General features: G+C 48.3%; 6 protein-coding genes across 6 annotated transcripts; 4 read left to right on the plus strand and 2 right to left on the minus strand.

Moving 5' to 3' along the window:
• Positions 1–905: 905 nt before the first annotated feature.
• Positions 906–2382, plus strand: N7496_010341 (OSTA/TMEM184 family protein; the record flags this gene model as incomplete). Its single annotated transcript, XM_056703254.1, has 5 exons — positions 906–1120; positions 1178–1475; positions 1554–1679; positions 1741–1890; positions 1951–2382. The coding sequence occupies 5 exons, from the start codon at positions 906–908 to the stop codon at positions 2380–2382; spliced, it is 1221 nt and encodes a 406-aa protein (XP_056552254.1).
• Positions 2383–2571: 189 nt separating this feature from the next.
• On the minus strand, positions 2572–3564 carry N7496_010342 (alpha/beta fold hydrolase; the record flags this gene model as incomplete). The annotated part of the gene is made up of 1 exon (XM_056703255.1): positions 2572–3564. One exon carries the CDS (start codon positions 3562–3564, stop codon positions 2572–2574), a length of 993 nt encoding a protein of 330 aa, XP_056552255.1.
• Positions 3565–4183: 619 nt separating this feature from the next.
• On the minus strand, positions 4184–4777 carry N7496_010343 (autophagy-related protein 8; the record flags this gene model as incomplete). The annotated part of the gene is made up of 3 exons (XM_056703256.1): positions 4184–4217; positions 4316–4548; positions 4688–4777. 3 exons carry the CDS (start codon positions 4775–4777, stop codon positions 4184–4186), a joined length of 357 nt encoding a protein of 118 aa, XP_056552256.1.
• A 2762-nt stretch (positions 4778–7539) lies between these two features.
• N7496_010344 (Zn(II)2Cys6 transcription factor domain-containing protein) lies at positions 7540–8063 on the plus strand (the record flags this gene model as incomplete). The annotated part of the gene is given in 2 exon segments (XM_056703257.1): positions 7540–7563; positions 7581–8063. The coding sequence occupies 2 exon segments, from the start codon at positions 7540–7542 to the stop codon at positions 8061–8063; spliced, it is 507 nt and encodes a 168-aa protein (XP_056552257.1).
• Positions 8064–8096: 33 nt separating this feature from the next.
• On the plus strand, positions 8097–10481 carry N7496_010345 (fungal specific transcription factor domain-containing protein; the record flags this gene model as incomplete). The annotated part of the gene is made up of 3 exons (XM_056703258.1): positions 8097–8225; positions 8294–9042; positions 9101–10481. The coding sequence occupies 3 exons, from the start codon at positions 8097–8099 to the stop codon at positions 10479–10481; spliced, it is 2259 nt and encodes a 752-aa protein (XP_056552258.1).
• A 579-nt stretch (positions 10482–11060) lies between these two features.
• Positions 11061–12439, plus strand: hem13 (coproporphyrinogen oxidase; the record flags this gene model as incomplete). The annotated part of the gene is made up of 2 exons (XM_056703259.1): positions 11061–11270; positions 11333–12439. The coding sequence occupies 2 exons, from the start codon at positions 11061–11063 to the stop codon at positions 12437–12439; spliced, it is 1317 nt and encodes a 438-aa protein (XP_056552259.1).
• Between the last annotated feature and the right edge of the window lie 128 nt (positions 12440–12567).

The raw sequence follows: 12567 nt of genomic DNA on the forward strand, positions 1-12567 counted from the left end.
TTGTACCTTTGCTCGCACATAACCTAGGCCTAGTCAAAATATCGCATGTGGGGTAAGGCATATATCGTAGTCCCATCATCTCATGCATGGTTGAGCACAACCTCCAGAATTGTTAGGATTCTTATACTGCCAGTTAACATTCTTGACATTCGTCGTCTCAGATTCATCTAGAAAGCATACCTAAGCCTTGTATCATCAAAGAAGCGAGACTCATTAAATGTAGTGTGCTGTAGGGCATGTTTTGTACTTCTGATTACACTCTACTGGAATTATAAATAGTACTATACTCTCTACTTAGTCCGAATTCTTTTTAATTGGTTCCTCGATCCTATTAGTTTTCTCTAAGAAATTATCTACAACATTGATAATCATCAATAATGTGCTTGAACTTGTTGTACAGATCAACATAATTCGATCCTACTTAGCTCGTGGACTAGTGGCTGTAATAAGCAGTAACATTGGACCAATATTAAAACACGCTAGAAAAACAAAACAGTATACTTAGCTTGAGCTTCTTTCTTTAGTTTAATAGCTAATACCTATAATAATGTTCACTACAGTAAGTTATGTACACATCTTAGTAGATCAGTCCATGAATTGGGCCCACCACGGGGCTTACGCGGCGACCCACACCAACGCACTAAACAAGCCTTTCCATGATCTTGATTGGGATCACCATGTGGCCCCTATAACGAAAAAGGAGAAGACATAATTTTTTCACAAGATCCGATCTATCCATACGTCACTGGTTCCGGGGGCTGTGCTAAGTGTTTAAATCTGAAATTTCAGGGGGGGACCGAGCGAGACGTTTGTTTCCGTCGATCTCGAAACAAGCATCTCAGTGCCAGTGAAGTGTTTCTTCAACAACACCATGACTTGGCCATCATGCAATTCCACGCTGGAGCATGAAACAAGTAAGTGAGAACAGTAGAAAATCCTCCTCCCGCGATGTTGCTAACCCCCCTTCAGTCCAGGAGGTTGACCTGTGGGATGGCGGCATCACTTTCCACACTCTGTGTGTGATTATTTCGGCCGTTTGTCTTGTTATATCTTCCTTCTTGGCGGGAATTATTATTTTCGGTCATGCTAGACACTACAGCAGACCATCTGAGCAGAGATAGTGAGTACTGTAGTGAGGGTTCGGTCGAGTGCCCGGTTGGTCTAACGATTCGCGCAGCATCATTCGCATTCTGTTTATGATACCCGTTTATACGCTCACATCGTTCTTGTGCATCTACTTTTACAAGTGGTCCGTGTACTTTGAGCTTATCGGCTATTGCTATGAGCCATTTGCCATTGCGTCTTTCTTCACTCTGCTCTGCTCCTATATTGCTCCCGAACTCCATGATCAGAAGGAGTTCTTCCGGCATATCGAGCCTATCAATTGGGTGTGGCCTATTCCATGGATGCAGAAATGTACAGGTGGTCAAAAGGGGATTTGGAGAAAGCCACGAAGTGGACTCACTTGGTTTAATGTATGTGCCACCTTTGGTTTGGGGAACTCGAATGCTCGAGTATTGAGTACAGAGGATACGAGCTAATTACTTTGCAAGGTTATTTGGATATCTGTTTTCCAATACTGCTTCCTACGATTTATTTTGACAATTCTTGCCGTCGCTGCAGAATCTAAGAATCTTTACTGCGAAGACTCTGATAACATCGCATTTGCCCACATCTGGGTAAGATTGCTCCCGATCCAGATTTGTTGGCAACACACAGACCCTAATTACAATTTGATAGGTCCTCATCATTGAATCTATCGCAGTCACTATTGCAATGTACTGCTTGATTCAATTCTATCTTCAAACGAAGAGCGACATCGCTCAGCATCGGCCTTTTATCAAGATCCTTTGCATCAAGCTGGTCATCTTCCTTTCCTTCTGGCAATCGGTGAGTATCACTAACAACTAACCTTGCCTCCTCTCCTTCAGCAACTAATATCATTCATAGACCATCATTGACTTCTTGACCTCGTCCGGCCTGATCAAATCATCCGCCAAAGTCGTTCTTCAAGACTGGAACAATGCTCTTCCATATGTGCTCATTTCCATCGAAATGTGTCTCTTTGCCCTTCTTCACTTCTGGGGTTTCCCCTGGAGCCCATACGTGATTTCACAGGGCCCTGCGGTCGAGGATAGTTCGCAGTACTATCATGGCGGGAAAATGGGCCTCAAAGCACTAGTTGATGCCATGAACCCGTGGGATCTTGTCAAGGCTAATGCACGTGGTCTTCGGTGGTTATTTGTTGGTCGGAAGAAGCGAATGGCTGATCCGAGCTATGATCTCCCGAAGCGTGACACTGGGGTTGATTCTGGAGAGACGTCGTCGCCTAGACCGCAGGAGACGATGGTTTCGGAGGGAGAGTCTTCTGGATTCCGTTGACTCGATTCCATCTAATACATTATCATGAGACAGTTTCATAGAAAGCGCTTTCATTACTAATCTGTGGAAGTTATTCATATTTTTCTGACTCCTATCGTGGAACCAGATCATATTCTTCATATATTCGAATGCCTTATCAATGACCCCCCAGCATAAACAAGCTTATCCCAATAATAACCAACCACCTACTCAGGCAAATCTCTCCTCCAGCCAATTCAAAATATCCTCACCAAATACATCCGGCCGTTCAAGCAAAGCCCAATGCCCCCCCTCCCGAGTAATACTCTTAACATCCGGCAACAGACCAGCATCAATAGGAGGCTTTAATCGATCAGGCCTCCCCACAATATCCCCTTCTCCACCCCAATACAACACAGGCACTCTAATAACCTTATTCTCATCAGACACCTGCCTATCCGCCTCGCCCTGCACGTCAAACGCATACGCCCGATACCAACAACTCGGAGCCTCAAATCCCCCCTCCTTACCAAATCGATCCATAAAATCCTTCTTGTGCTCGGCCGTTGCAAATGGTAGCGTCGGCTGAGTGCGCCCCTCACTAACGAACTTGCGAGCCCCGCCCGGCGCAGTCATCGTGTCGAGCCAGGTACTCGGATCGCCGTATGCCATGCAATACACGGACTCGAGATTCTGGTTCATACACTGGACACCTTCCTCAGTGGTGAAAAAGTACCAGTATTCCAGGATCCCGTAGCCGTATTGTCGGCGGGTCATTTCGTTCATGGCGTCTAGGCTGAAGTGTCCGATCGGTGGCATGTATGCTACATTGATTGTAATCACGCCTGACACGCGAGACGGATGGAAATTGTACAGGCGCTGGGATACACTACTACCCCAGTCGTGACCGGTGGCGATCACGGAGGATAATTGCTCGGCATCGAGGATTTCGATGGCATCTGCTGCGAGCTCCTTCCATGAGTAGGATTTCGGGTCCGTGGGCTTGGAAGTCTCCCCGTAGCCGAGGCAATCGGGGGCTACTATGCCATAGCCCTGCGGCAGAAGGTAGTCGTTGATAAGGCCGGACCAGAGCTGGGCTGAGTCGGGCCAGCCGTGGAAGAGGATGATTGATGGCTTGGAATTGCGGGCGGGGGAAAAATAATATGTGTACGTGAAGCCGCGGGAGACTGTGATGGTCTTCTTGGTGAGGGTGGAGAGGTTCATGGTTTTTGGAGTGGTAGTCTTTTTTAACGACGGACGTCCGTAGGTTCAATTTAATGCAGAAAGAGATTCGAAGGACTATGAAGACAAAATTCTGTCAGCATGCCTCGGAGGGGTCGAATGGCCTTGTTTATGGAGTATACTCCGTTAATCCCCCGATTGCGTGGGTTATAGTGGGGGCCATTTAGTTTATTCGGGCCGAGACTGGCGCTCTAGAGTCTATGAGAATTAGTGCATTGCGCTTGTTCACGAATGCAAACTAAGCTTATATCAAGGTGTTGGCTACGAAGACTACAGACCCCAGTCGAGCCTCATACGGACCAGGATCTACTCAAAAACAGACGTAAATTGCGAGCTTGAAAGACTAGCCCTCGATTTCCATTTACTTTCATGTAGAAAAGCCAGCAGGCAAACCCAGCCTAGCAAAGATGAAGCAGAAGATGTGCGTAACACCGAACGAACGCCATATGACCTAAAAACGCAAGAAAAGGACGTCCCGCAAGAATTATCCTCGGTCGCCAATACCACTTGGACTCTTCGGGAGTTGTGACCCATCACGTAGTCAAGACAGGAGAGAATCGGAGCCAAGTTGTAAGGTGAGCAAAAGAGACACGTCGGGCCTTTAAAGGTCGCCAAAGGTATTCTCGCCGGAGTATCTAAAAATGTCAAGTCGTTAGCAGGGTGTTCGCGCTTGCTGGTGGGAATCTCTACAGCTCAAGGCAACAGCTGATGGAAATAGTGGAAAGAAACATACGTGATATACAAGAAACCATCCTCGTCCTTGTGCTCTTCGTAGATGCTGCTCATGAGTGCAGCGGTGGGTGGCAGGACCTCATCGACGAAGATGAAGATAGCCTTCTCCGGGGAGAGCTTGATGCGCTTGCGGATCACGTAGACGAACTGACCGACGGTGAGATCGGCTGGAACGAGGTACTTCTTCTTGTCGATGGTAGCAATATCCGACTTCTCGACCTTTTCGCAGATGACCTGTGATACACGGAACCCGTTAGCTACCGGAAGGAGCGGTGAGGGGGACGATAAGGCGGTGGATGAGGCTCTAGGCAAGCTCGACGACACCAGTCTCGCGAGCAACTCGAAATCATCATCAGAAAGGGTTGACACTTACTGGGATCCGGTCGGCGTACTTCTGGCGAATACGCTCGGCCTCAGCCTTGCGCTTCTCGAAGGGGTGCTCGTCCTTGAACTTGGAACGCATGGTGGTAGCTTGATAAGCTGATAAGTAAAGCGGGTCTTGGGTGTGGAGCGAGATGAGGAGAGGAACGGGAGGGTGGTTGGAAAAAGAGGATGGGTTCAGGAGTAGAAGAGGGTGTGGAAAGTAGCTGTTGCTAGATGAGGTTCGGGATTCTGGTGAGGAAGATCGATGATCGATGAGTGAAGGAAGTGAAGAGGGGGGACGATGACAAAAGGCAACCCCCGCTGACGTTACCGTAAAGATACCATCACACGAGGCGGTGAGTCACGGGCCAGCCTCACGTGGACCTGGTCACTCGCCAGTGGGCGTGCGACTTGTTTGCTCTTACAATTTACATATATCGTGTAACTACCTATTTTCATAGAGGAAAGTCCCGTTCGTAAAATTCTACGAGAATATACAATTCAAGTATCGTTAAGTTGAAGTGCTTGATCGACTTGGTTCTGCCGAAACATACTCCACCGCTATCTTCCTGACACTACTAATGCTCGAAAAGGACTCGGAGTACACTCTTAACGGAATATACCGGTCGGATATGGAATTCCTAGTCAGGAATAGTGAACATCTGGTGATTACTAGCTCTAGGCCCCGACAATACTACTTGGCTATATATCTAGTCTACCGAAACTGGTTTAGCGTCTTGAGTGTGCCTATTATATACTTGTGACTCTCCCTCTTAGAATGTTCGATTAATATAGAGTTTCCTTCTCCCCAGGACGTTGTTTTCAGCGTGTTACCCCAGATTTGAGCTATGAAAATCACCATAAGGAACTAGTTGTAGAAGCTAAAAAAAAGCTGGATTACAGCCAAAGCTGTCAGCCTCATCCCCAACTCAATGCCTGGGTAGGGAAGATTGCCTGGGCCTCTCGGGACTTTAAGTGGATCACATTATTACACTTTAACTGTAACTTTATAAGTATTTTCACATTGAAATATTCTTGCTTGTAGCGTAAAACATCTGGAAAGGTTTTCTTTATTGTGTTGATGAAATTCACAAACACCCCTTGCCACCCTTGGTATCTCGAGCCAACGTCGGACCCGGAGTAGATAGTGAAAGAATCGAATTACTCTTTCTTAAAATAACTGATACTCTAGAGGATGGCAATGGAACTGAATGCTCTTGCCAAAGCTTTACTGCATATCTCATGCTAGTCGTAAAGGTCGACTCTACGGCGAGTTTCAAGTATGCCTTGCAAGTGATGAACGGCCACGTATTGGATTGTTTATGGCCCTTTTTCTCGGCTTCTGCAGCACTAGAAATAGGATTTGCAATGGAATAAATGGTAACTAATGAGTATCTTTCGTTGCTGCATGGTAAATTTATATGGTAGTAGATGATAGATCGATAGACTCTGCTAAAGTAAGATAGATGAACAGATGCAGGTACGAGATAATCGTGTTAGTACATAAACGTAAAGTTGTAAATTCCATTCACGTTCGCTGGCCAAAATTAGTGATAACTGAAAAGCCTCCTCTTAAAAATCTTACTATCTGCACATGAGGTCATCAAGCTCTTCCCCGCAATTTCTTAACTTCGGGGCCCCAGACGCCCTGACTCTGACTAATAAAAGGTAATCTTGGGCCCTGAAAAAGATAGCCATGACTGGTGTGGCAGTGGCTTCGTCGAATGCGGATTTGATCCTAACCTCCTGGCTAGAAAGTAGCCTGTTCAATCCTGTGGATCATGGGCCTCTTCTTGACGTTATCCCAGTAGTCTCCCTCTCTCGGCTTACCGGAATCCTTTTCCACTACGGAGTGCTGTAGAATCTTCATGAAATCTCGCCCAGTCTTCACCATCCGCTTGGCTGAAGCACCGAGTCAAACACTTATTATTTTCCCTGCTGATCAGACCCGCGAAGTGGACTATGTGGGTTCTTATGATCATTCAAAGAGAAAATTTTTCTCATCGACGAGAATTTGATATATAATCTACTCCTTAGAACCCGCCAATCAGAAACTGATAATCCAGTTCGCCTTGGGCTGGCAACCCACCAATCACGAAGCTCAGGCCACGGCTGCTCCCGTCGGGTGCCATCGAGTTTTGTGTGGCCTCGCCCTTTTTTGACATGTCCGTAGCTTCCGTCGAGGGGATAAATAGGGTCAATCAGGTAGTTCAATGCTGCCAAATTGAAGGTAATAAAGCTATCGTGCACGCTATGTAGGGCGATACAGTACTACTAACTGCCAGGATCCATGGGTTACCATGACATACCTGCCATTCCTTTTCATTGGGATCCTGAACGGCACGAAAAGTGGATCCTAGCCAAGAGCTAGGACCAGTCAATAATAAGGAAGTGGTCGATTTACAAAAGTCCTTCCAGAAGGCTTGGAAATGAGTAATAAGGGCTCTTCCCTCAAAATGACCAGAGCTCAGAAATCTAGAATTGACCTCCTCCCTTGCTTCTTGTAAATGCCTCCGAGCCGAGTGCTCGGGTTAACTCGTTCATTGTCTCTCCCTTCTTTTCCCCTCAATCGAGAAGAGAAAGAGATTCGACAAAGGATTCGTGCCTGACGAGCACTCTACACTATTTGTTTCTTTACGATTTGATTGTCAATTTATTTGATCTTATAGAGAGGAAAAGAAGCTCGTATGAGCTACCCATATTTCTTTCCACCCCCTTTCCCCTCCTACCAAAAAGTTATTTGGTTGTGGTTTGTATTTAGGGCTCGAATCCCCACCGGTCAGCGCATCTACAAATCCCGCCCGTTCATTGGCGGCATCTCAAACCGAAGCAAAAGCGTCGCACTGGCAATTAATCGCGACTATGTTCAACCACCCTCGTAGTCGAGTAATTTTTTGCTATAGCCTAAGTTACAGACTGCGTCCATGACCGGCAAAAGACCAGGAAAACAACCACCCAAATCACCGGGGGAGGGTGCGTCCGCGCAAAATGAAGTATCGACGGCGCTGCCAGAGCCGCATAGTGCCCCTGCAACGCCCAACCGGCCTTCTGTTCAGGATAGATCGTCGACGTGGGGAGCTTCGAGGACCTCCAACTCAACGCCCGCTCTAGCATCCTCGCAAAGTGCGCAGAATGCGTCCAATGCTAAAGTGGCGATTCCACGCCAGCCGCCAAATAATCATGCTCCGCGCTACAATCGACGGGTCCCGCGGGCTTGTGAGTCGTGTAGACAGCGGAAAACGAAATGCAGCGGCGATACCCCCGTATGTCGACAATGTCGTGAGCTGAGAGTCAACTGTCATTATCCCGTGGGTTGGAGGGAAAAGATGAAAAAGTGGGCGAATTCGAACCAATCCGCTTATCCTCGTGGTTGGCAAAAACTATAAAAAAAAGAACTGCAATCGATTAACTAATGGGGGATGAATCTTCACAACAGGGATGTGGACAAGCTTAATGCTGAGATTCAAGACTATGAAAACTTCGTCATTGCCTTACGCAGTACTACCGAACCTCGTACGGCCGAATGGATTAAAAGCTTGCTGGACAAGGTGTGTTAGCTTCTCTATATGGTTTCTCGTCTGTGGGCTACTAACCCTTGATGTTTGTCTCTCAAAAGCATGGATTAAAAGGAGATCATTACTTCGACAATACTCAATCTCGTCTGTCGACGCCCCAGAATGAGATGGACGCCGATGAAAGGTCACCTCTCTCATCTATTGGCTCGCTAGAGGCTATTGATCGAGTAGAGGAGGATCTGAATCGGACAGAACATACTCGAGCTACGGGATTTATGGGTAAAAGCTCGGAAATCTCTTGGATGCAACGGGTTCAAAGAGAAGCCGAGCAACGGGCTCAAGGGTATGCTGGAATTATGGAATCTAATCAGGATAAGAACGAAGAAGGACGAGACGGATTCTCACTTCATGCACTAAATTACCATCTGGACGATCTCGATATCTCCGTCTCCGAACCAGTGGAACGATACGACATGCCCCCTCGACATCTGGCTGATCGGCTTTTCGACGACTATCTAGATACGGTACACCCTTTCTTTCCTATCATCAGCAAACCACTCTTCCGCGCTCAATACCAGACCTTTTTCGACAGCTTTACTAGGCCCAATGCTCCTCGGCCGGGTGACAAGTGGCTTGCCATTTTGAATATTATCTTTGCAATTGCGGCCAAGCATGCCCACCTCATCAATGCTCCGTGGCGAGGGGTTTGTGATGATCATTTGGTGTATATGACCCGGGCTCGATTGCTCAGTCTCAACTCGGAGGTCCTGTTCAGTCATCCAGACCTTCAACAAGTTCAAGTTGAGAGCTTGATTGCATTCTACCTGCTTGCATCGGATCAAATCAACAGGTGTGTATACTAACCTCGTTTACTGTTTATACCACGAACAACCTCTAATGATGGAAAGGGCATGGAGAATCTCTGCTCTGGCGGTTCGATCTGCCATCACCCTCGGAATCAACCTGAAGAACAACAGCTCCGTTACCCCCAACATCTCCAAGGAAGCTCGGTACCGAGTTTGGTGGTGTCTCTACTCCTTCGAACACATGCTAGGCATTATGACCGGCCGAGCTATCTATACTCTCGACGGCGGATACGCAACCCCCTTACCCCTTCCCTTCGAAGAAGAACAATTACAAGAAGATCCCACGGCCATCGAAATGCTGAATAGCCCGGCTCTGAGAGACGAGCTGATTAACAACGTCATGTCGAGCACCGTGATCCGACAAGCGGGTGGCCGGGAAGATGCTCAAAAATCCAGACCTCGAGACCAAACGTGGCTCAGAAAACTGCCATCCAATTTTGGACTTTGCTACCTCTATCATTGTGATTTGACAATAATTACTCAAGAGATTGTCAACAAGGTCTACTCGACCAATTGTGTCTCGCTGACATGGTCAGAGATTGAGGCTCGACTCGATGAACTACGCGCTCGCATCGACGCCTGGCAGTCAAGCCTTCCAACGGTGATTGACTTTACCAGTGATGAGGCCGACGACACTCCCGATCAACTTCGCTGCAAATTGATCCTCGCATTTCATTACTATAGCGCGCGGATCACTCTTGGACGACCCTGCCTTTGCCGACGCGATGCACGCCAGCAAAATTCCCAACAAACCTTTAGCCATATGATGGCTCTCATCACCCTCGACTCGGCCTCTCGCTTACTTGGGCTCCTCCCCGACGAACCAGACGTCCCTCAACTCTTCAAAATCTGCCCATGGTGGTGCGTCCTCCGCTATCTCATGCAGGCCACCACAGTCATCCTTCTCGAACTGTCTTTCGGTAGCGTCCATATACCAGAGGACGAAGATCGGTTCGTCAGACTAGCCAAAAAGTCAATACGCTGGTTTCACGCCATGTCAGATCGCAGTATTGGTTCCCGACGGGCCTGGCAACTCTGTGATTCCAGTTTCCGGAAACTAGCCAGCGGCATGAAATACACGACTGACGATCTCCCCTCCCATCCACGACCGCAAGAGCGCTTCGCCACCGAGCATAACATCCCTTCCAATATCTCCTCCTTCCACCATGGAGGACACTCCTCCAACGATTATTTCACGCTTCGCCCCGAAGACATGAATCCCTTCTTACACCGTCCCGCCCCCGTACAAGATGGCGACGTCTGGACGAATTACTTCAACCTACCCACTCCCGATCTGATGTGGCCGCTTTCAGGTCCGGGTGAAATCACTGAAGATTCTTATTTCCCTTATGACCCTCTCAGTGAAGAGTTTATCCGGTCTTTCTTTCCTTCCTCGGACGAGGAGAATAGAGGACCGCGATGACACGCCCGGGCGAGATTGAGAAAGGAACGCAAACGACTATCCTTTTCTTGCATTTTTTCGGCATTTCCATCATACATGGGTCGCTAGCGATTCTCATTGCTCTCACATCATCAGCGTGCCTTTATGCTTGTTTTCGAAAAAGTCACTCTTAGCGCATTAGCATAGTCTTCGAATGAGGATCGCATTTGCATAGCCAATTATTTAAACTTCAAATTTTCTATCTGTATTCATTTCCTATTAGGTCTTCTCTTGTAGCATCTTCGTTTCGATCATTCGAGCGTAAAAATAAAAGAGTTCATCAAGTGCATACTCTGCATAGAGTCGGATCAGCCAATCACAGCTCCCGAAAAGCCGCGGCTTATCTGTGCTGCAAACAGTGCAAACACGCCCTCGGATTGCCTGATGCTCGTGCCACCAAGTTCCATGATCGCGATCGACTTTCCTCGGGGACTCTCGGACGTCCATTTATCTTCTTAAAGTATTCCGTTCGGAGGACCTGCACTGAAACTGTGACGGCTGGCTCAATTGCTCCCCTGAATCCCGTCCTGGTCGTGCGCCCATCCAATCACCTTGCCGAACATGGCTTCGCGATCATTCATGCCTCTGCGGAGGTCATTTGCTCAGATCTCGTCCCGAACTGCTCGAGCAGCTGGTCGCAATGCGGGCAGCTCTGCCCGTGGATATACCACTGAGAGCTCGTCTCGTGGGAAGCAGCAATTCACCGTGTGGAGGCCCTACCTGCGTCTCGCAGTTGGCGTGCCGTTCATCGGAATGATTATTTACTCTATGGTAAGCACTGCACCTCCATGAGACCAATTGGCCATGCTCATATATGCTAATAATCATTCCAGGCCACCGGCGAAGTCACCGATCTCGACGCCCCATCCATCGCCGAGCTAGACGCAGCTCTGAAGCAATCCTCCCAAATCACCGAGTCCTCCCCGATGCGCCTGCGAATGGAAAAGCTCATCAAGGAGCAACAGCAAAAGATCATCGCAGAACTGGCCAGGATAGACGGAAAGGAGTTTAAGCAAGATACCTGGACCCGACCCAACGGCGGTGGCGGCATTTCATGCGTCCTGCAAGACGGAAACGTCTTCGAGAAAGCCGGTGTCAACGTCTCCGTCGTGTACGGCGAACTGCCCCGCCCGGCTATTGAAAAGATGCGCGCAGACCACAAGTCCTTCGTCGGCGCGGATGTCGATTCTCTGAGCTTCTTTGCGGCGGGTCTCTCGCTCGTGCTGCACCCGCATAACCCCATGGCTCCGACTGTGCATCTGAACTACCGTTACTTCGAGACCTCCGATCCTAAGGATCCTATCAATGGTGATAAGAACTGGTGGTTCGGTGGTGGTACGGATTTAACCCCGTCCTACCTTTTCCCCGAGGATGCGCAGCATTTCCACAAGACTATCAAGGATACCTGTGATCGCCACGATCCTACTTATTACCCCAAGTTCAAGGCCTGGTGCGACAAGTACTTCTACATTCCCCACCGTGGTGAATGCCGTGGCGTTGGCGGTATCTTCTTCGACGATCTAGATGCCAATTTCCTCCAAACATCCGCTGGTTCTTCGTCCAACCCGCAGGAAACCCTGTTCTCTTTCGTTTCGGACGGCCTGGCCTCTTTCCTCCCCTCTTACGTGCCTATCATCGAGAAGCGCAAGGATATGTCGTATACTCCTGAGCAGAAGCAGTGGCAACAGCTGCGTCGTGGCCGGTATGTCGAGTTTAACCTCGTTTATGACCGCGGTACTAGCTTCGGTCTACGCACTCCTAATGCTCGTGTTGAGAGTATTTTGATGAGTCTGCCTCGCACGGCTAGCTGGGCGTATATGGATCCCGTCTCGGGTACTCGTACTGAGAGTATGCTGGTTGATGAGGATGATCTTGGCGAGGATAAGACTAGTGAGAAGGAGATTATGGATGTGCTGAAGCACCCTCGACAGTGGGCTTGATAGGGGCGCCATTCGTTGAGGGTTGGTTTGGCATGTCTTTTTCCATCTCTTCTCCCTTCTTCAAAATTTTCTTATATACTGTATCATTGTCGCATGATTGGGAAGGTTGAGGTCTCTATGTACATTAC

Source organism: Penicillium cataractarum (assembly GCF_028827025.1).
Source record: "Penicillium cataractarum strain IBT 29864 chromosome Unknown utg000008l, whole genome shotgun sequence".
Classification (NCBI taxonomy): Eukaryota; Fungi; Ascomycota; class Eurotiomycetes; order Eurotiales; family Aspergillaceae; genus Penicillium; species Penicillium cataractarum.